Source organism: Alligator sinensis, unplaced genomic scaffold, assembly GCF_000455745.1.
Source record: "Alligator sinensis unplaced genomic scaffold, ASM45574v1 scaffold148_1, whole genome shotgun sequence".
In the NCBI taxonomy this organism is placed as follows: Eukaryota; Metazoa; Chordata; order Crocodylia; family Alligatoridae; genus Alligator; species Alligator sinensis.
The window spans coordinates 25482-46847 of record NW_005842407.1 but is presented as its reverse complement, the minus strand read 5'-3'; the positions used below and the strand labels follow the sequence as shown (position 1 = coordinate 46847).

Here is a 21366-nt window from a genome sequence, read left to right as displayed (position 1 = left end):
GCTGATGCCAATTGCCAACTTGGTGTTTTGAAAACTCCTCCTTTTGTATTCTTTCTCCTCTGATCGCTCTTCATCTTTGGGCATCGTGGATTGGTCTTCTTATGGTCATCATACAGTCCATGGTCTGTTTTGTCAGCCAAAATCCTATTTTCATAAACCTGTGACATGCACACACCTAAATTTGGTGATTTCATTTGAAACTGGAAATCCCAAGGATTTTTGCAAGTGGGCACTGGAGCCAGGCTTATCTCTATTATGAAAATAAAGTTTGGATGTTTTCAATTTCCCAGGATGTGTATATCCAATGGGCTGCAGACACCCTGTCTTCCCTGAAGGCTGTGAAACCGTGTGATAAAACAGGCTTTTAGAAATCAACTACCCTTTGCTGTTGCCCTGAGCCATTGTTCTAATATAATATCTATTTTACTTACCAGCCAATTAATAATAACAAATCTCTACATATCATTTTCTAGCCTCATCTGGCCTGACCACCACAGATATGCATGCCATACTAAGGCCAGGAGGCAGGAGACTCACCCCAGGGGTGAGGGCAGCTGCTGCTCTACTAGAAGGGGTGGCTCCCCATCCTGCAGCCAGTAGGTCTGGCCAGCAGGACCCACACACAGTGCAGGCCCTACTGCAGGCAGCTCCTGCTCTGGGGTGGCACAGGGCTGGGGCAAGCAGCAGGGCAGGACCCAGGTGGGGGCACTGGCTGGCAGGAAACCTGGGGTGGGTGCCAGGGCAGAGGCACCAGGCTGGTGGAAGTTCCTCGGCACCTTAGCCCAAACCCACTGGGGAGCTTGCTGCTGTGCAGCAGGTAGCTATGGCAGCCTGCCACTCCTGAGCCTCCAGCTGCCTTTCCTCAAGGGCCAGGAGTCTGTCTCAGAACTCCTGGCCTTCCTAGTCCCTCTGCCATTCATGCATGATGTCTTCCATGCACCAGGCCCACAAGTCTGCCAACCACTCCTCCACCATGATGACCAGGCTGTCCAGCTGGGTCCAATCCTGGGTCCGCCACTGCCAGAGCTGGTGCATATGGAGGAGCCTGGCCAAAACTGTCAATGACCCTGATGGCACATCCCAGGCGGCAGCTGGTACCTCTCCCTTGCATGCAGTTGCAGGACCTGTAAAGGCAGGAGAAAAAAGCTGTTTGTGGGTTTGCACTGTTTCTCAGATAACACGCACTATACCAGGCGTCTGTCTGACCTGGGTATTGTACGCACACAGGTGCCCAGGAACCATGGTAAGTCAGCTGGGCAGGCCTTGGCATAGGGAAATGCTGGCTGAGTCCCCTGACCTCGCTCGCTTCATAGCGGCAGGTGGGTCTCTGGGTGGTGACTACAAGCAGCCTGTCTTCCCTGCCCCCTTCCAAGGCCAGGGCAGGCCTGGTTCCTGGCAGCACCTGCTGCCATTGCTCCAGACCTACTTCCCATTTCTGCTTCAGCAGATCAGGCAGTCTCTGCTGCTGCCAGCAGGCCCACAGGACCCAGGATCAAGGGATGAGGGACTCCCAGCCAACTGAGATGTAGAGCTGGTGGTACCCCCACCCTCCCCACCACGCGACCTCTCTGGAGAAGTGCCCAGGGGCCAGCACCCCCTGTACCAGGCCTAAACCTCAAGCATGACTGCTGAGAGTGTCCCGTGCTCACCGTGTGGGACTGTTTGTGCAGACTAAGGAGTGTCCAACCCACTATGCCATGCTTCTGATGATCACCAATGTGCCCCATATGCACCTGAGAGCCTGGCATGGGATCCTGAGCTTCAACAGTGTTGTAGACAACCCCTAACATCTTCTGGCTGGAGGGCTACCTCTGCCTACACTACACGTCCCTGCCCCCCACAGGCACTGAGGCATTTCTTTGCATATGAGAGGCCCATGCCTGCCTAGCTGAGGGGCAACAAGCTGCTCAATAATGTTTTGCCTCTCATCAGATGCCGTCACCAGCCAGGCCAGCAGGCGGGTTTGGTCCTAGGTCCTTCTCTGGCAGAGCCAGCACATCCGCAGTGCCCCAGCCAAGGCTGGCAGTGACCCTAAGCTGCCACTCCTCCCATGACCCAGAGCAGGGATAGAGGTCAGGGGGTCTTGGCTCCTAGTCATGCCACTGTTCATCAGCCCTCTAGTGGCCAGTCAGGAAACAGTATTAAGTCCTAAAGTGCAACTGCTCACAGCACATTCTAACTTTAACACTGCTTAACTTTCCACAGATTTAGTACATTCTAAATGTAACTTGTAATTTTGCCTTTATAAGTCATTGTCCAAATCTCTCTAAGTTCTTTAGAAAGTAACTTATTTTGGATCAAGATCTACCCTATCAATTTTAAGATAAATATGGTCTTTTTGTGGATTTCAGAGGTAGCCCAAAATTAAGTCCAGCATGGAAACAAAACAGGAGCCATAAGTTTGGAGCAGCTGTACACATTCTGTGATAATTACAATATCTTATATATACCAAGAGGAAGCAGGATGTGAAGAAAATGATAGTGTGAAACTGTTGGCTCCTTAAAGATTCTTATAGTGCCCTCAGCCCCCATGCTGTGTGCCCTGGGTAGCAGTGGGGCAATGAGGAGATGGGGGAGCCAGCTGCCACAGGGTCAATAGTGGCAGTGCATCCAGTCACCACTATGATGGCTGCTATTTTTGCACCCCCTACCTCTACAAGCAGTGCCCAGGGATGCTGCTCTGGTCACATCCCATCAATTATGCTACTGCTGGTGATATCAGAACATGTTCCCATTGTGCTAAAATGTGATATGACCAGGAATCTTTGTTTTCTCTTTTAAAAAATCCAAAATTCTCTGATAAGAAATCTAAATTCTCTTATTAAAAACCTCAAATCTGTGCTTTTGCATGATTAAAAGGAAACACCATGGTATATATATATAGGTACCAGATGAACACAAGGTTGTATTGATACATTTATCATTTTAAAGCAATTTGGAAGCCTACCAGTGCCTCAACATTATAATAAAATAAATGCTAAATACCTATATATTGTTTGGGATTTAATTTTTTTTTTCTCATGGGAAATCAGAGTGCCCTCTGCTCCATTCACTCACCAGGATGTGGGTCCAGCTGCGGCTCTGCCCCACCCCACTACTTTGTGGTCCTGAGCAGCCCTGATTTGCCAGTGCCCATCACTTCCAAGCCACAGCACCCCCAACCTGCCAGCATGACCCTCCCTGCTGGCCTTGCCACCGCCAACCCCACCAACATGACCTGCAGGCAGAGCCAGCCTTAGGGGTGGGCAGAGAGGGCAACCACCCAGAGTACCGAGGTGGTGGGGGGAGGGGCAGAATGGCACCCCAGGCAGGGCCCCACCTCAACTTGGGCAGGGGCAGAGGAGATTGCAGTGAGCCGGGGTGCCCCTCATTCCTGACCTGCAGCCCCTTGCCCCTCCAGCCCTGCCAAAGAGGGCCCCGAGCTACTCTCCAACCCCAGACCCCAGCCTCCCAGTGTGTGCGGAAGGAGGGTGTATGGTGCAGGGGTTGAGCATGAGGGGAAGAGTGTGGATGTGTGGGGAAGGGGGTGGGTGTGTGTGGGAAGGAGGATGGGATTAGGATCCAGAATGAACTTAATGACCCAGAAAAAATTGTCTAAAAGAATCAAAGTGTAAAGTTCTGCACCAAGAACAGAACAACCAAATGCACAAATACAAGCTTGGGAGCGTCCCTCTCACATGAATACACTTCTGCTGAAACAGAGCCCTGTACACCCCTCTGCCTGCACATTCTTTGCATGTGCCTTTTTTGGGCTAATGACATGACTCTGCTTTGGGTGGAAACTGCTATAGTATCAAGTTCCTAGTTCCATAAAGATGCTTACTTCTTTGTACACTTAGCTTAGGAGCAACTGGCTAGGCTGCAGCTCTGTTGAAAAGGACCTGAGCATTATAGCAGATCACAAGTTGAATATGAGTAAACAGTGTGCTTTAGTTGCAATACTAGCCAGTAGCACACTGTTTTGTAAGAATCAGAGTATTGGCTACAGGTCAAAGAAAGAGATACTTTCTCTGTATTCAGAACTGCTAAGGCTTTACCTGAAGTACCGTGTCCAATTTGGGCACTACACTTTAAGAAAACCATGGATAAATTGGAAAGAGTCTGGCAGACAGCAGAAAAAATGGTTAGAGATGTGGAAAATATAGCTCATGAATAAAGCTGAAAGTATGGGAGACTGGTGCCACTTTAGTCAGGGGGACACATGCCCCTCCAGTGACCAGTCAGCAACCAGGCCAGGCTCAGGATCCCCTCATAGCCAGTCTTACCACCTCGGGACGGGGAACTCCCCCCACAGCCAATCTTGCTCACGGGGAAGCAGCCGTGGCGCTCCCAGAAGTGGCTGCAGTGCTCCCAGTCACGGTGCTCCTGCCCCCACTCCCCACCCAGTGCTCGCAGGGGGAGCACTGTCACTCCCGCCTGCCCCACCTGCCTGGCCTCTCAGAGGGGAGTGCTCCCACTGGGGTGCATGTGCACCCCCATACACCTCTTACAAGCTGCCACTGGCTAAAAGAACTGCAGTGATTTGGTCTATGGAAGACAAAAGACTGAGGCAGGATCTGATAACTGTCTTCAAAAATTGTTATTTGGTGGTTATAAAGAGGATAGCAACAGACTACTTCCTGGCCCCAAGGAACAGAAAATGGGTAGAAGTCTTCAAACGTGAAGTGGGAAATTAGGAAGAACTTCCTAATTAAAAGGTGGTTCAACAATGGAATAGATGACATAGAGAGGTTGTAGAACCTCAATAATTGACAGCTTTTTAAGAGTGGGTTATACAAGCACATGGTGAGGATTCTGCCTTGAGCAGGAGCTGGACTAAATGATTTCCTAAAGGCCTTTCTAGCTGTATCTATCAATGATTCTATGTATACTAGCAAATTGCCCATCAAGAACGATGCGGGGTGGGTAGCCTTCCCCATCTCCGTCCAATCTATCACCGCCACCGCCTCCTGCCCAGAATGCTCTTGGAGCACTCTGGTTGGTTGTTTCAGACAACCAATCAGAGTGCAAATAAAGTGCTACAGACAGACAGACAGACAGTCTAAAGCTTTTTTATATATAGAATTCTAGGAAGACTATGGAGGATTTTGAGAGAAGATACTCAAAATTCACCTGTATTATAGCAGTGGCTACTTTCATTACTTTCATAACCCATTCCTTGCTTATCGTATATACAAAACTGCTGTGCAGATTAAAAGCAACTTCAAATTAAACAGATCTGACTCAGCAAAGCCAAACCTGGGTAACAGATGTGTCATTCAAAGGAAAGGATCTTTCAGTTTTGAAATGTACTGCCAATAATTAGTAGCTTTCTTCTGAGAAAAGTTCCCATTCATTGGAATACAGGATTATACCAGCATTTTGATGGAACCTGGATTCTTTACAGTAAAAACAGAGAATTCCACACTGAGGTCATCGCTGATATATGACCACATTAATGTCTGCCTGCATTCAAAGGCAGAGAGATGTATTTCACATCAGACTTCAAAATGTTGTCTGAGAAAATGCAGCATCAGATTTCCCTTTAGAGCTGCCTGGAAAAGTTATTGTTGTAATATGGGGTTGGGAGAGGATACCACAAATGTCCCTCTTTTGCTATGACTGTATATTTTTCTTCTATGGAGTATTTTGAGAAGCTTCAAATTATATGACTGCATTCACCTGACCAGCGATAATGTTACTATTTTACCTCAGTATTCTGGCTAAAAAGAGTTGTAAAGGGCTCATAATGAGAACAACTGCCATAATTTACATTCTACTATTAGATTTACAAGTGACTCATGAACAAGATCAGTTTGGACAGGGTGGAAAGTAATAGCTAGAATAAAAGCTGTCTAATGTGTGCAAGCCAGAGGTGGTGAAGGGAAGTTCTAGGGGGATGGACTGGGTTGCAAGTGTGTTGGTGTATGTGTGTACTCAAGTGATGGAAGAAAAAGAGAGAAAGCATCGTAAACTAAACACAGACTAAGGAGGAGCTGTAGCAGTGTTCAAAAGGAAGCTCAGAGAGCTTTAGGGCAAAGTGCTGGCTGGAAAGGGAAGAGGAACTTCTTCCTACTCTCTGACAGCTCTGTGCTCGGGGAAGAATTCTTTGTCAGTGACAGGAAATGACTCAAAGAACCAGCCGGCTGCATCCGCAGTTTCTCCTCCCAAGAGCAAGAACCCTCAGGATCCCAAGGGCTAACCCTATTTCATCTTTATATACCTTAGTGCCACTGACATAGGCATCCAAGTGTGGTTTTTGGCACTTACTTCTACTTTGGATTCTGTTTCCGCCTGTGGTGAAATAGCATCCCCCAGGCAAGGATGTACCTGATGGAAGTGAAATAGAGAAGAGCTGCCTTTATATCCATTAGCACAGCATCTGACTGGTTAGATCCCTTACCTAGGGAACAAGTGGGCCAGGGATACAGGCTTCCTTACCTGGGCTGAGGGAGAGCAGGGCTGAACTTAAAAATTCCACACATTGCTTTATCCAGCTGTTGACAAGGCATCAACCCAAGCACTCACTAGCCCTTCACTTAAAGCTGGCCCAAGAGGAATGCGAGACAGAATGATACATAGATCAGAAAGAGTGCCTCTGCAAGATGGACATTGCATTAGAAAGGAAAGTGCCCCTAAAGCATAAAGGTGAAATCCAAATAGGCAGTATCTGCTCAGGTTCAAAGACATAAGTGTAGAAATATAGACTTTGATGGCCTTTCTACCAGAGGCTATTTCAAAGGGGTAAAACTGACCTAGGACAGAACCAAAGTTGAAGGCAGAAAAGACAGAGAGAGTTGCCCAATTTGCTGTGGTTATACTAAGAAGACATAAACAAATCTCCAGTTTGGTAGATAATGATTTTTTTCCTAAGAAATGGAATCAATGTGCAAATTAATTCTGAGACTTTGGCCGATGTGTTTCCTGATGCTTTGTCTGTAACTATGCCAAGTGTGGGCTGGCTGACGGTAAAATGTTTCTTTCCATCCCAGATTCCCAGTGAAAACGTTACCCCATGCTAGAGGCACCTGTGCACTCTTCATTCCTGGGGACACCTTCTGATATAAACATGCACAGTCATATTGCTTTCTTTATGAGAAATACATGACAGGGGAGCGGCACCCAAGGACTTCTTTTAAGTTTCCAAATGAGGTAATAATTACCCCCACTCTTAGCACCCCCTCCCTTTCCTCCTTGCCCTGCAACACATCCCCTCCCCTCCCATTCCACCCCTGTCTGCTGCAGGGGTGGGGAGGAGGTTCAGAGTTGCGGCTGGCCCCCCGCCGCCGGGGGGGGGGGGGTGGGGTTGTGGGGAGTGGCTGTATGGGGAGCTGGGCTCAACTGAGGACATTGGCAGGGGCAGGTGGGCTCCTCTCTCTTATTGCCTGCTCTTTGGTTTGCAAGGAACAAGTAGGGCAATTGGGCAGGGAAGAGGAGCGCGCCTACTGTCCCCAGTGCTGTTGTTCCTGGCTGGGCCAGCTCCCCTTGCAGCCTGGCTGGAGCCGGGCAGGATCAGTCCTGGAACGTCTTCCTCCCCTGGGGCAGCCAGGAGCAGCAGCAGCAGTAGTCAGGGGAGGGGAGAAATGGGAAAGTAGAAAATGTGCCACTAAGCATGGAAAGGTCAGGTGGGGAAAAATTCTTATCTGCTTCAGGGGCTTAAAAAAAGTCCCCAGCTGCTGTTCCCATGGCATGATCCAAAAGTGGGGCAGGGGTGCAACCATGCCACTGCATCCCCTCTTGATCTGCCCCTACGAGGGAGGTATTTAGAAATGAAGAAGTCTAAAGAGCCCAGTGGCAAGTTGAGGTCAAATTTGAGCTGACAGCTGAACATAACAATGAGGTGAATACACCTGCCCACTTTCTCCTTAGCAATAGCCCTCAAAGAATTAGGGCTAGTTGGATCCAGGTTTTGACTTGAGAGATGATAAGAGGATTAATCCAAGATGAACTAGACAAGGAGAATCAACCCTGGGCAGGGCAGAACTAACTCTAGGCAGGCAGAATCAATTCGGCCCTATAAACAGGTATCTCTTTCTATTTTTACATTGAAACAGTCTCCCTTTAACCAAAATATGTGACTCATCATGATTGACATGGAATGATGGTGAGTCTTAGAAAAAATGGATGCTTTATTTATTCTGGTATTTCAAGTAGGTATGACCATTTTGTGTGATTTCTTTACTCACTTGATTCCCCTGTGGGATTTTGCAAGAATAGCATTTTAGAGACTTTCCCTATGGCTGCAAACTGATGCTGCATTTGCCCCAGGAGAAAGTCATTTGTCTCGGAATTGTCCGGCCATGCAAATCTATTCCATACACATCCATTCTTCTGCTTCAAGTCCTTCTGCAGTATCCTGGGTAAAATGCACTAATGCATTAATTGTACAGCTGTACAGTTATGGCAGTTCATTCCAGAGACAGGCTGTGATTTCTAGCACACCTCCTTCTGGCAAAGGAGCATCCATACAGCTTGGAAAGGAAGCGTGTGTAAATGATTGGGCTGCTTCTGTTTTGATCAGAGGCAAACCTGGTACAGTCTCTCCTCAGACAAATGAGACTTCTGTTTACAACCTATAGTTATCAACTTATACATGAGGCCGAAACCTGTTTTCCTTCAAATCAAACCCAAAGAGTTGGGGTTATATGCAGCATTCATTCATAATCAGCATACCTGAGTGGATCTCCCTGACACACATGGAGGTATGAACATGTCATGGTCTCCATTTTGGCTGAGGATTGGGCAGGGACTAAAAGCATGAGCCAAAGGACTTCCCTTCTCAGCTGAAACTAGGACAGGGCCCTCTGTCTGCATCCAAGACACACAGGGGACATAGACACATAGACATAAACACCAAGTTATATATTCCTACTGCATGGAGTAGTACTGTGTATCAGGCTCACAGCAGTTTGAATCCCAACCAAGCCTTCTCCTTCAGGGTCATCCTATTTAATATCTTCCTGAATGTTCTTGGCCCAACGTGTAAGTATGTAGCAATGAAATGTAGTGCTGAGATGACAATGGGCTACCTCTACACAGCACAACAAAGCACCATCTGGATACATGTGACTTAGCTCTGAATAAGCTATATGAGGCACTGGAAGAGGTGCAGCAATTTCTTAGCCGGGAATCTGAGGCCTGGTGGCGTGGCACCTCAGCTTCCACACTAGATTCCGCCCGTAGGAAAAGGGGACTTAGGGGTGGTTGGTGTTATAGCTAGGAGTTCTGGCATTGGTTGTGCTGTTGATAGAGATGCTCACACGTGCTACAGCCGGTGATGATTCCAGCTTCAGTCCCCAACCCAGAGCCCCCTGGGGTCAGTCAGCCCTTCCATGATTGATGAATGGACTTTAGAGAGTGAACAAGAAAGATCCCATCCCAGAGCTGCAGCAGAGACAGTGCGTGAGATATGTTTCCTTCAGTGCTTCATGTTTAGTTGAGGGGTTTACATCTGTTTGTTTTCTTCTGACAGTTGCTTAACGACTTCAATACCTCACTAACAAGAATTTACCTTTGAAATTATAATGTCATATGTTCAGGATCTGTTTAACCAAGGCCTTGCATCTCAGGTTACCAACATGAAAGCTTCCGGTGCGGTTTCCGTTGGAACATTTTTGAAGAAATAATTTTCTTTCCTTTGGCTATTGTGTGCCTCTCTTATCACAGGGCATTCAAGTGACAGTCACACACCTACCTCTCCCTCTGTGCTCAAAGGAAAGGAATTCACTTTTTCATCAGGGACTTCAGCCCCAAACCTTGCACCTACACACCCAAACAAAGGTAAGAGTTGATCTTTGTGATGGACTGTACTTATTACAGAATTGAATAGCTACAGACACTTCTTCTCTGTTGTGATTCTTTCTTAGATTAAGAGATGAATTACAAATGAATAATAGCTTGTATGAAATAAGGATTACATATGTAATATGTGTGTGTATGTATATAACATTTTTCTTAGCTGGAATTTAATGCAACGGTCCTGCAGTTACAGGAGCATTTGCCATAAAGTTAACAGTAAACAATATCTTGTTTTGCAGCCATAGTTACATATTGTTTTAATCCCAGGGGTGAGAATGGGAATCAGGCCAAATATATTGAAAGAGCTCTGAATGCCAAGAAACAGGGACCAAGTTGTTGGAGGTGATGAGGTCAAGGGGAGTGTTAGATGCTGAGTGTGTTGCTAAGTTGGACTCTATATTCTGACCCTAAAATATACAATGCAGGTGGAGACTGCTGTACCGGCACACAGATATAAGCAACTTCACTGATGTTCATGTATGGTCATCATTGGCTGGTTTGTTACAGCACCAGTGTCTCTACTGCTTCTCTGAGCTGGTCATACAAACATTTATTTATGCTTTGCAATCCCTTCTGATGCTTCTAATTGTTTATTCCTTTTGTTTTTGTTCTACGAGGCCAGCTTTCGAAATTTTGCCTTGACTTGTCCAACTTCTAATTTTCTTGTCTTCCTGGCATTCCTTTTCTTCTTTAGTAAGAGTGGAATTCTGTTTCCCTTTGTGCATCTGAATAGCAATTTTCTACCTGTATAGATGATGCTTTTGCTATTACACTAGGCAATTCTATTTCCCCTGCAGTGTAGACATATGAGTGTGTGCACATAGATTGGCCATGTGCAAAAGGCTATGTACCAGGAAGACCAGTATGTGTCTATGTATGTGTGCCCTTTGTGGACAGGTACCTGTGTCTAAGTCATGAAAATGGTAGTCATGAAAACTGGGTGTTATATTACAGAGGAGAAGGTCAACCCCGCCATGTGTTATCCCAGTAGTAGAGTAGTTAGGGCACTCACCCAGGAAGCAAAAGATGCAAATTCTCGGTCCTTTTCATGCAGAAAAGGTAAAAACTTGTATCCTGTTAACTTCATAGAATAGTTTGCTAAGCACCACCTGGCAGTTGGATATTACCCAGTCCCTCTTATCAATGACAGTATACCTCATAATAATTTATTAAACTACACACCACCTTTTATTGACAGGGATGGATGCTTCTCTGCATTTCTCTTGTTATGCCCTTACACTTTCCTATTCCATTTTTTCACCCTCTTTCCTTTGCTAGAAGAATTTAAACCTTCAAAATACTTCCGATCCATCAGGAACAATTCAATTTATTGATGAATGTCATTTTATGCATTTTCTCTGAAAATAATTTACGCACCTTGGCAGACCTGAATTTTACATGCATTAGTTAAAGAGAAGGCTGAAATGCTGTTGCTTGATTATCTAGTGCCGTGACTTGCTCGTCAGCTCCTAATACTTATCTCTTTCTACTTTCTTTTCTTGTAAAGCTTGTATTTTCATTGACCGTCCATGACAAGAAAGTTTGGGGAAGAACCTACTGGACTTAAAGCAGATTTTTAGTTTGTTTCTTTCAACGCAAAAAATACAGGTTTTTTGTTTCAGCTTTCTTTTTTTGGGGTGCTTTACTTTGTTGTGGTGTGGGGTTTCTATGGCCTGTTCTTAATATCTAGGGTTGTGCGAAATGGAAGCGTTCCATTTTGACCAGCGTTTCGATGGTTCAACAGAACAACGTTCTGTTTTTACTTTTGTTTTGAGTCAAAAGGGCTGTTGCGTATCGTTCTGTCAAAACAGTTTCGCATTTCGAGCCTGTTTGGACATTTCACCCATAGGATATAATGGGGAAGGATGAAACAGGCTATAACGTTATCATTTCTGGCCTGAGTTCAATTAAACTTATAGGAATGGTAGCAGCTTTTGAGGGTTTCAAGCCTGGCAAGGTTCAAGGAGATAGGTGCAGGGGATTCGGAGAAACTGCACCTCAAGCTGTGGACAAGCAAAACTCATGTCATGGGTGACACTGTGTGTGTTAAGGCGCAGCAGGGTGAAAGCTGCAGGCATGATAGCCCCTGCTGTGGCCATGAAGCCTGCCAGCTCTCAATGAGATAGGTGCAGGGGGACTCTGGATTCTGGGGCCCTGCACCTCTGGATGTTCACAGGCAAAACTCGTGACATGGGTGGGTGACACTGTGTGTGTGTTCAGGTGCACCCTTCCTGGCGCTGAGGCCTCTGCACAACACAGCAGTGTGCCCCAGTGAGGTCTCCTCCTCCCCTACAGCCTCAGTATAGTCCACTACTGTAAACAACAGCAGGTGAAAATAGCGTAAGTGACTCAACACCAATAGCAACAGCAGCACCTGCAGCATCTAAGGTAGCCAAATGGAACTGTCTTGTTATAAACAAATTGACAGCAAGAGGTAAATATGTTGTGTTGGTTATATGTTACTGGTGGTGTGTGTGATGGCTTATCTTGTGTTTTTATGTTTATATGCTGATTATGAAAAAAAACGGAATAGTTAGAGAAATATATCTTAGGAAGATTTCAGGTTGAAAAACCCTTTTTCAGGCTGAGGAAGTACCTGCAGTTGGTGTGTCTCCTGGTCCTGGTTGGAAGGAATAGTAAAAAAGCCAGAGGCCAGCCTGGTATGCAATGCAGGCAAGAAAGCTAGTCAGTGAAAATGGAAATGGAGGCATTAGGGGGTGAGGGAAAGGCTGGGGTGGGAGTGGGGGGAGGGAGAAGAGGGATGTAACAGCTCAGGTAAAAGTGCCGGTCGCAGTGTGTCAGAACTCCACTGTCTATATTGAGTCCATGAGTTTCTGTACCTGCTACCTAGAAGGCTGATGAAGCACAATTCATAGGCCCATCTCTGAAAAGTAGTTTGTACATTCAAACAAGCACCTAACCTCATCACCAGAACTGAAGCAACTTTGTACAGCTCAAAACACAAAACCTGCCAAATACCTCCAGTACCCCCACAAACTGCACACCAGAATCGATGAAAGACAGTACCCAACTACCTGTGGGGGCACAGTCCTCACCAAAAAAACACTCTGCCTCCAGTCTCTCAGGCCTGATCCTGAGAGAGAACAAATTACAAACCACTTTTCACAGCCGGGCCTATGAACTTCATTTCATCAGTCTCCTAGGTACAGAAACTCATGGACTCAATGTAGATTAGACAGCAGAATTCTGACAATACAGTTTTTTATAAGTTTGTGCCCTCATCCCTGGTAATATCCATATTCTTTTCTTTTGTGCAAAAATCCTATGTGATTTACATAGGCAAGGTTCTTTGGGTAGATATGATTTATATCTGTCACTAGAGGTTTGTTGTCTCTTCTCCTAGGGAAGAAAAAGATTCAACAGTGCTGTTTTAAAGGGAATGTAGTAGATTTTGAAATAAATCACATTTGTCTCTGATAGCTGCTATGTTAGAAACAGCAGGGTTTAAGAAGTGTCCTTGGGTCGTGGAGCAGAAAGGGGCCAGGTGTGCAATGTTTCGTGGTTCCTGTGGAAGTTTCCTCTGCTATCCTTGGACTGGCCATTGAGAAAGCTCTGCCTACTGCATGGACAAGGGTTCCCCTTGAGGTGGAAGGTCCTGTAACACTCACTTGAGCTTGTGTGACGGAGGTGTCCTGCAGTGTTCTGCAAAAGCTAATGTTTCCTGAGTCTGATGGCTTTCAGCCCAGCTAGACTCCAGTGCTTTAAGACAGTCAAAAGGCAGAAAGATATGTGGAGCTAAAACCAGGTCATCATCCATCTAGAAAAGAAAATCTTCCTAATATAAAATGTGTTACTTCTGAGAACTAAGGAGGGAACACAGGAGCTCTGGGATTAAACAACTGAGCTGGCTGCCCTGCCACATGACTCCTTTTCATTCCAATGCTCTAATACACAATTCTGCTGGGGGGACAAACTCTACCAGAGCAACTTGTTACCTTCTATTAAGATTTTTTAAAATGAATAACTTCTAATGTTCATTCAGCATCAAGCCTAACTCTGGAATTTCCATCCAATAATCCAGGAGAAATGCATGAGCACACAGTGACCCATGCAGGTCACAAATGTCATGCTTCTGCAGGAAAGGAGGAGAAAAGAAGACAAAAGTACAGCAGGAGCCCAGGTTTGCTATATCTAGTATGATTTTTGGCCCCATTCAGTTCTCTTCCAAGAATTTTATCTCACATCCCTTATCATTATACTAGACTTAATGCAGCACTGTAAAAGTTAACAGCTACTTCCAAGTGGTTCATGCCGCATTGTCCTTCCACTGGCCAATCTAACAAAATTGACCATTAACAATCAATTCTATCATAATACAGAATTTCAAATAAACTCAGTTAAACATATGCTGTACCTTCAAAATGTTTCCTATTTGTTAGTGAAATGCTTTCAGTGTAACCCAGCTGCCAGTCTGAAGGAATAGTGTCTCCCACTGGGCATTGAATGTCCAATGCCATGTACTCTATTTCTGTCTACAGCATATCCTGGAACTTCCTATGACTTCCAGTGGGTTCAGCCTCTTGATAAAGCCAAGGCCTTGATCTGTTCTATAATCAATGACTTTACCCCTTGTACTCTTGTTCTGCACTTTCTGGTTTCTTAATTATACATTTAGAACCATCCATATTCTTGTTCTCTGTTAAAATATGTGACACACAGGTTTAGACATCCAAATCACCCAACAGAATCTATTTCACCTCACAAAATGGGATGAATCATATGCACTGTAAATGCCTTGCCTGGTAGTTAAATAGGTGCCTGCATGATCCTGTTCTGCAATGGGTAGAAATATAACCTAAAAGTCAAGTTTTTGCAAAAATTACATGTGTACAGCTTGATAGGTGCCACTTTTGCTGCAAAGGTCAAATAGGATTTGAATGTATGAGTCTATATTCCCTCACGATTATACTGACAAATTAATTCCCTGTCTATCTACCCTTATAATCCAGCTGAAATGAGAAAACAAGAAGTGACCTACTCAGATCCCAGAGCCCACACTCGTATGCTGCAGGGGAGGCAAATGCCGGCAAGCACAGAGAATAGAGGTACAATGCATCAGGAGCTCTGTTGGCTACTGCACTCGTTCAACCAAAGTGTCCATAGTCACAGCTCTTTTTTCCAAGGCACCCCATGATCATATTACGAGAGCTGTAGCATCAGATTTATCTCTACCCTGAAAGGATAAAGCACATAGCTGATGGGGGATCTCCCTGTGCCAATGCCCAGGCAGACCACTGAGATAGGAGTACTCTGACCCTTTCAGCCAGGAGTTACTATTGTACCACAGACATGCTTAGCTGTTGTCAGGGTTATTGTGTGCCTAGTAAATAGCTGCTACTCCTGGAGGGGTTGTAGATCCGGGTGGCTGAGATGTGATTTTGGCAGACAGGTGTCAGGGAGACCTCCAATCAGTCCCCAGTTTCTCAGGAGGATATCACATTCAGACCCCATACCTGTTCATTTTCTCCCTCTTTTTTTGCTTAGTATCTTATTCTCCATCATCACCGTGGCGGCTCATTGCAGTGACTCTTGGGATCCTCTGCCTGGCTTTACTAGCAGCTGTGGGGACCTTAGGAGCCATCGGTAAGTATTGCAAAGGAACAACAAGTGATCTGAACCATTGTAAGGTTTGGGAGGAACTATTCTAAGAAATCATTTGGTGAAGCCTAGCCACACAGCATGACGCTAAGTGCCACTTGCACTTGTGAATTTGGTCTGGGCCAGAAGCATCCCACTTGATTGTAGCTGCATGTTTCCATGTCTTGGTCTGCCTATTATTCATCTGAGTGGATGTAGACACTTAAATGTTATCCTTCTTAAACTTTCTGTACGTCCTGAAAAAACAGTGAATACTCCATGACCTGAATCTTGAGAACAGGTGACAAAAAGCAGCAAGCCGGAGGAAGACCTACCCAACTTTTTTGTTAAATGTTTTTCAGGGTTTTAAGCAGTGTGGAATTACATTTTGGCATCTAATTGGTGGAATAGGATTACATTTTTGTATCTAGTTGGTGAAATAGGGCCTGACCCAAAGTAGGGGAAATAAAATATTTCTCCTTCTCTTGGGCCAAAACCCAGTTATGTTAGTACAGGATAAAAACCAACAGAACAAGAAGTGAGAACCCATCCAAAAAGCTAAGAATAGCAAGAGAGAAAACACACCTGCATCCGAAGAGATGAAGGAGTCACTCCAAGCAACAACACATTATTCCCAAGTACTAGTAGCCTAACCATCATCCAGTTTTTGGAGAGAAGGAGAGATAATGAGACCCTTCAGGAGGGAAATAGCGAGGTGACTTTTTGGACTGTTAAAGGAATCTCCTCCAAATTATGAAGGACAGCACTGGGAAAACCAGTCTGAATGAATGGGGAAGCAACCTAGTGACAGAGGATGCAGAAAAGCCTGAAGTACTCAATACCTTTTACACCTCTGTCTTCACAGATAAGGTCAGCACTGGACAGTGCAGCTTGGGGTGGAGGGGATCAGCCAGCAGAAGCAAAATAACAAGTTAGGAACTATTTAGAAACACTGGACATATACAAGTCCATGGGGCTGGATGGGGTGCACCTCAGGGTGCTGAAGGAGTTGCCTGATGTGATTGCAGAGCCACTGGCCATCATCTTTGAAAACTCATGGTGTTCAGGGGAGATCCAGGATGACTGGAAAAGGGCAAACATAGTGACCATATTTAAGAAAGGGAAAAAGAAGGATTGATTTTAGAAGGGCTTTTGACATGGTCTCCCATAACATTCTCACAGGTGTGCTAAAGAAGTACAGGGTGGATAAATGGACTGTAAGGTGGATAGAAAACTGGCTGGAGCATCAGGTTCAAAATGTAGTAATCAATGGCTCAATGTCTATATGGCAGCCGGTATCAAGTGGAGTGCCCCAGGGGTCAGTCCTGGGGCTGGTTCTGTTCAATATCTTCATCAATGACCTGGAGGATGACATAGAGTGCACCCTCAGCAAGTTTGAAGATGACAGCAAGCTGGGGAGTAGTAGATACACTGGAGGATAGGGCTATGGTTTGGAGTGACCTCAACAAATGGGAGGATTGTGCCAAAAAAAAATCTCATGAAATTCAACAAGGACAAATGCAAAGTCCTGTACTTAGGACAGAACAATCCCATGCACCAGTACAGGCTGGGGGCTGACTGGCTGGGCAGCAGCTCTGCAGAAAAGGACCTGGGGGTTTCAGTGGATAATAAGCTGAATGTGAGCCACGAGTGTGCCCTTGTTGTCAAGAAGGCTAATGGCATACTGAGCTGCATTGGTAGGAATTTTGCCACCAGGTCAAAGGAAGTGATTACTTCACTCTATTCAGCACTGGTGAAGTTATGTCTGGAGTACTGTGTTCAGTTTTGGGCCTCCCACTACAGAAAGCATGTGGACACAATGGAGAGAGTCCAACAGAGGGCAATGAAAACAGTGAGGGAGCTGGGGCACATGACTTAAGAGAAATGGAGGGAACTGGGTTTTTTAGCCTAAAGCAGAGAAGATGGAGGGGGAATTTAATAGCAGCCTTCAACTACCTGAAGCGGGACTTGAAAGAGGGTGGAGATGGATTGTTCTCAGTGTTGGCAGATGACAGAAAAAGGAGCAATGGTCTCACGTTGCAGCAAGGAAAGTTTAGGTTAGATAGCAGGAAGGAATTTTCTCATTAGGAGGGTCGTAAAACACTGGAATAGGTTACCCAGAGGGGTGGTGGGCTCTCCTTCCTTGGAGGTTTTTAAGACCCAGCTAGACAAAGACTTGACTGGGAGGATCTAGTCGGGGATGATCCTGCTTTGAGCAGCAAATTGGACTAGATGACCTTCTGAGGTCCCTTCCAAACCTAATTTTCTATGATTTCAGTTCTTCAGGCTTCCCATGAAGTGAGAAATATTAATGAAAACCTTACCAAGCATGAGGAAGTCCCTAAAAGCCTCACTCAACTGCAGCAAACCCTGGAAAATTGCATAAAGCAAAGGGATGCTTTCCAATCCCAGGCTCCCAAAATCTCCAGTGACGCGGAAAGGAAAGGTATGGATCTGAGATCAGTGTTCTGTGATAACCTTCGTACAAATATCTCTGACAAATTAGAACCCAGCTGTTGCTGAATAATAAAGGTTCTTTTTGTTCCTGTGGATTTATTGGACATAACTGCTATCTAGCTGTTGACATTGAACATCAGAAATAATTCTTTTAAAATATGTGGGGTCCTCGGTACAGGACATCATCAGTGCTCCGTGGCCACAGCAATGCCCAGGGCATTTCCCCTTCCAGGCTACATCTCTCACTGATAAACAGCAAGGTCATTGCCAAACAGCAGACTATTGACTAATGCTAGCTTCAAGCTGGCTGCTGCTGGTAACAATCTTTCTCGTTTCTTCCTCCACTTGTAAGTGATTTTGAGCCATTTTGGTTTCCATCACCATCAACATACCCTGGATGACATCTTGGAATCTATGTCATGGCGATGCCTTTTATACAGCCAGGCTTTGTGCTCAGTAACACATACCACTATGGGCTACCTGTACGAGGAGGGCATCCGCAGTTTCAAAATCATGGGCTTCTTCCATGTTGTCTAAGACAGACACTGCATGAGGTCTCACTAGTTCTAGGCTGATGCTATTTGCAAGGTTTCCATTCCTTGTTGCCAGACAGAAAGTGCATCCCATTACAGAGCAGGGGTGCACAAGCAAACGAGCCAGGGCATATATTGACTTGTACCACACCCACCAATCCAACAATGTGTTGAGTCTTCTGTGTTTTTTTATTTTCAAGGTGAAAAATGCAGCCGTTGCTCAAAGAGCTGGCTATTGCATGAAGACAAGTGCTATCTTTTTAGTAATGAAAAGAAGACATGGAATGATAGTAAAAAATACTGCTTCACTCAGGACTCCACTCTGATTAGCATAAACAATGAGAGAGAGAAGGTAAACCATTTCCTCTGATCTTTTCTTTCACCCTGTGACTGGGAGGGTGAATATGGTTCCACAGGTAGTTCACAAGGTGAGATGAACTTCTGAGTTGTCCTGGGCTGCATATTGTGCCCAGCCAGCAAGGGTGACTGATAGGGGTGTGCAAAACAGGCCATATTCAATTCAGATTCATATTTGGCCCAAATCAGGGACAATTATTTGAGTCATTGATTCGGATCACTGTCCTAATTCGATTTGTCTGAATTGGAATCTGAAGATTTGATGTTGATTTGTAGAATCAGCAATTCAGCCATAGACACAGCTTTAAATGTTTTTTCTACATACCTTGATATACCAGGCGTGGCTCGTGAATGCTGCAATGGTGTGGTGGATGGAGTGTCCCATGGGAGTGTGGGGGGGCCTCCCCGCATGCTCGATGGTGAACCTGGATGAGGACCGGAAGTTGTTCTGAACCCGGAAGTAAACTGGAAACTGGGTGGGCCCTCTGTGGCCCACCCAGCTCAGCAATCAGTCATGAGGGGACCTCAGGTGCCCCTCCACCCAGACCCAGGAGGCACCAGTCACCGAGCCAGGAGGGCATGGGTGGCCCCCCCAGCACGCTCCCCAGCAGACCTGGAAGTGGACTGGAATTGCTTCTAGTCCACTTCCGGGTCTGCTGCCAAGCATGATGAGGACCCCTCCCCACGCTCCCATGGGATGCTTCATGCGCCCCACCATCTCAGCATTCATGACCCATGCCTGGTACCTGGAGGTATGTAGAAAAAACATTTAAAGCTGTGTCTATGTCCAAATCATCAAATCTTTCCAAATCTCTCAGAATTGATTCAGAGTCCCAGTTCAGTTTGGAGATATTAAAGGGTCTCCTGATTCGATTCAGAGATTTGGCCACTTAACTGGGCTAAATCTCTGCTGAATCAAATCAGTGACTGAAATTTCGCACAGCCCTAGTGACTGACCAGCTTTTGGGCACTCTATGCCCCAATCCCCCAAACCTCAGGCACACAGAATAAGGGGTCCAGGCACCCCCTTCTGCCTTACACACACACTTGGGAACTCCCAGTCAGGGCACAACTACACAGATTTCAAGAAAGTATAGGAATGAATCTGTCCCGAGCTCAGCGTTAATCAGAAAGGGAACTAGAAAACTAGAATAATGGTGGGTACTTACTACTACTCCCTGGTGGCAATTCAACAACACCACAATGCCTAAAAGGCAACAGTTCTACTTAGAAACCTAAGCAGTATGTGTCCACACACCTCTGACCTGGGACAATTGTGAACCAGTTTCCTAATCAGTTTCACAGCATTTCCCACCCCCCCTTATGTCTCTCAATAGCCTCTGTTGTTGTTGATTATGAGAACGTACTGACTTGTCCCAAGTATTTTGTTAGGAGAATGAGCACACGGAGGAACATGAAAAGTCACAGTGTGCGCACCCTGGCACACTGCTGCTGGCCAGGACACATTAGCCACCTTCTCTTGCCTGGTATACAGATCACTGACAGGGGTCAGGGAGAAGTTCAGTCATTTGATTTGATTCCCACACAGGATTTCATAACACCGCTTCTGCGTGACCACTGGATTGGACTGTCCCGCAGGGATGCCACTAACCAGCCACACTGGGAGGATGGCACAGCTTATGCCACTGACCCGTAAGTCTCTGATACAGCTAGAAAATGGCTGCTTATGTTACATACCAGAATGTTCTTCTTACAGAATATGCCCTATTGTACACTTAATGGGAAGGGAAAGATTAATTTATGTTGTAATTTCTTTGCCCAGACCTTAATCCACCTCCTCGGCATCCTCTTCCACACTGCTTCATGCCTTGAAGAATGGCAAACACACCTACGCCCTTATTTTTGTGATTCAGTCTTAAGATTAAGACCATGCCATGTTACAGAGGTAGAAGACCCAGCATGTTTTGTGTTAATGGGTTTCCAGGGACTTAAGCAGAGTGGAAGTGGTTCTAACTTAGGCACCTAATAAGAAGGATATACACAATGAAGTACAGAAATATAGTAACATTTATCTCACTAACAAGATGAAACTTTCTCTTGTGTTCCCAGAGTTAATTTTAAAGCTATGTCAAATCTATACTCTGTGATACGGGGTAAGGGAGGTTGGATGATACCTTGCTGAATCCAGAAGGTGTAACATCTGACCTTGATTCAAGAGGAATATCAATATGTGACTGTTCTCTTTCATGCACTGCATCAGAAGAGCTGTAGTGCATGGGGATTACAAAGCAGTCTGACATGGTTTAGGAGCATAGGAAATTAGCACTGGAAGAGACCTTATGAGGTCATCTAGTCCAGGCCTCTGTTCAAGGCATGGTCATCCCAGCTAAGTGTCTGTGCCACCTGCTCTTGAAAGTTTCCAGGACTGGAGATTCCCTAACTCTAGGGAGCCTGCTTCAATGCCTGACCACCCTCACAGTCAGATAGTACCTCTTGATCTCAAACCTAATTTTCTCTGCTGCAACTTCAGGACACTCCTAGTCCTGGCTCCTACAGCCACAGAGAAAAGCCAATCTCCATCCTCCCTACAATCACTTCTTGGGAGTTTGAAGACTGTTATCAAATTCCCACTTAGCCTTCCCTTCTCCAGACTAAATAATCCTAAATCTTTCAGCCTTTCCTC

At 45.6% G+C, this 21366-nt stretch overlaps 1 protein-coding gene across 1 annotated transcript in view; it reads left to right on the top strand.

The window, feature by feature from the left end:
• The first annotated feature begins 9628 nt into the window (after positions 1–9628).
• The window catches only part of LOC102383302 (C-type lectin domain family 1 member B-like), a 15340-nt gene continuing 3602 nt past the window's right edge, over positions 9629–21366 (top strand). The window contains exons 1-7 of the mRNA XM_025211457.1: positions 9629–9759; positions 13820–13918; positions 14748–14843; positions 15283–15381; positions 17654–17821; positions 18566–18717; positions 20272–20375. Of these exons, the coding sequence (XP_025067242.1) occupies positions 13825–13918; positions 14748–14843; positions 15283–15381; positions 17654–17821; positions 18566–18717; positions 20272–20375 (713 nt within the window). The 5' untranslated portion in view covers positions 9629–9759; positions 13820–13824. The remainder of the gene's footprint in view (positions 9760–13819; positions 13919–14747; positions 14844–15282; positions 15382–17653; positions 17822–18565; positions 18718–20271; positions 20376–21366) is intronic.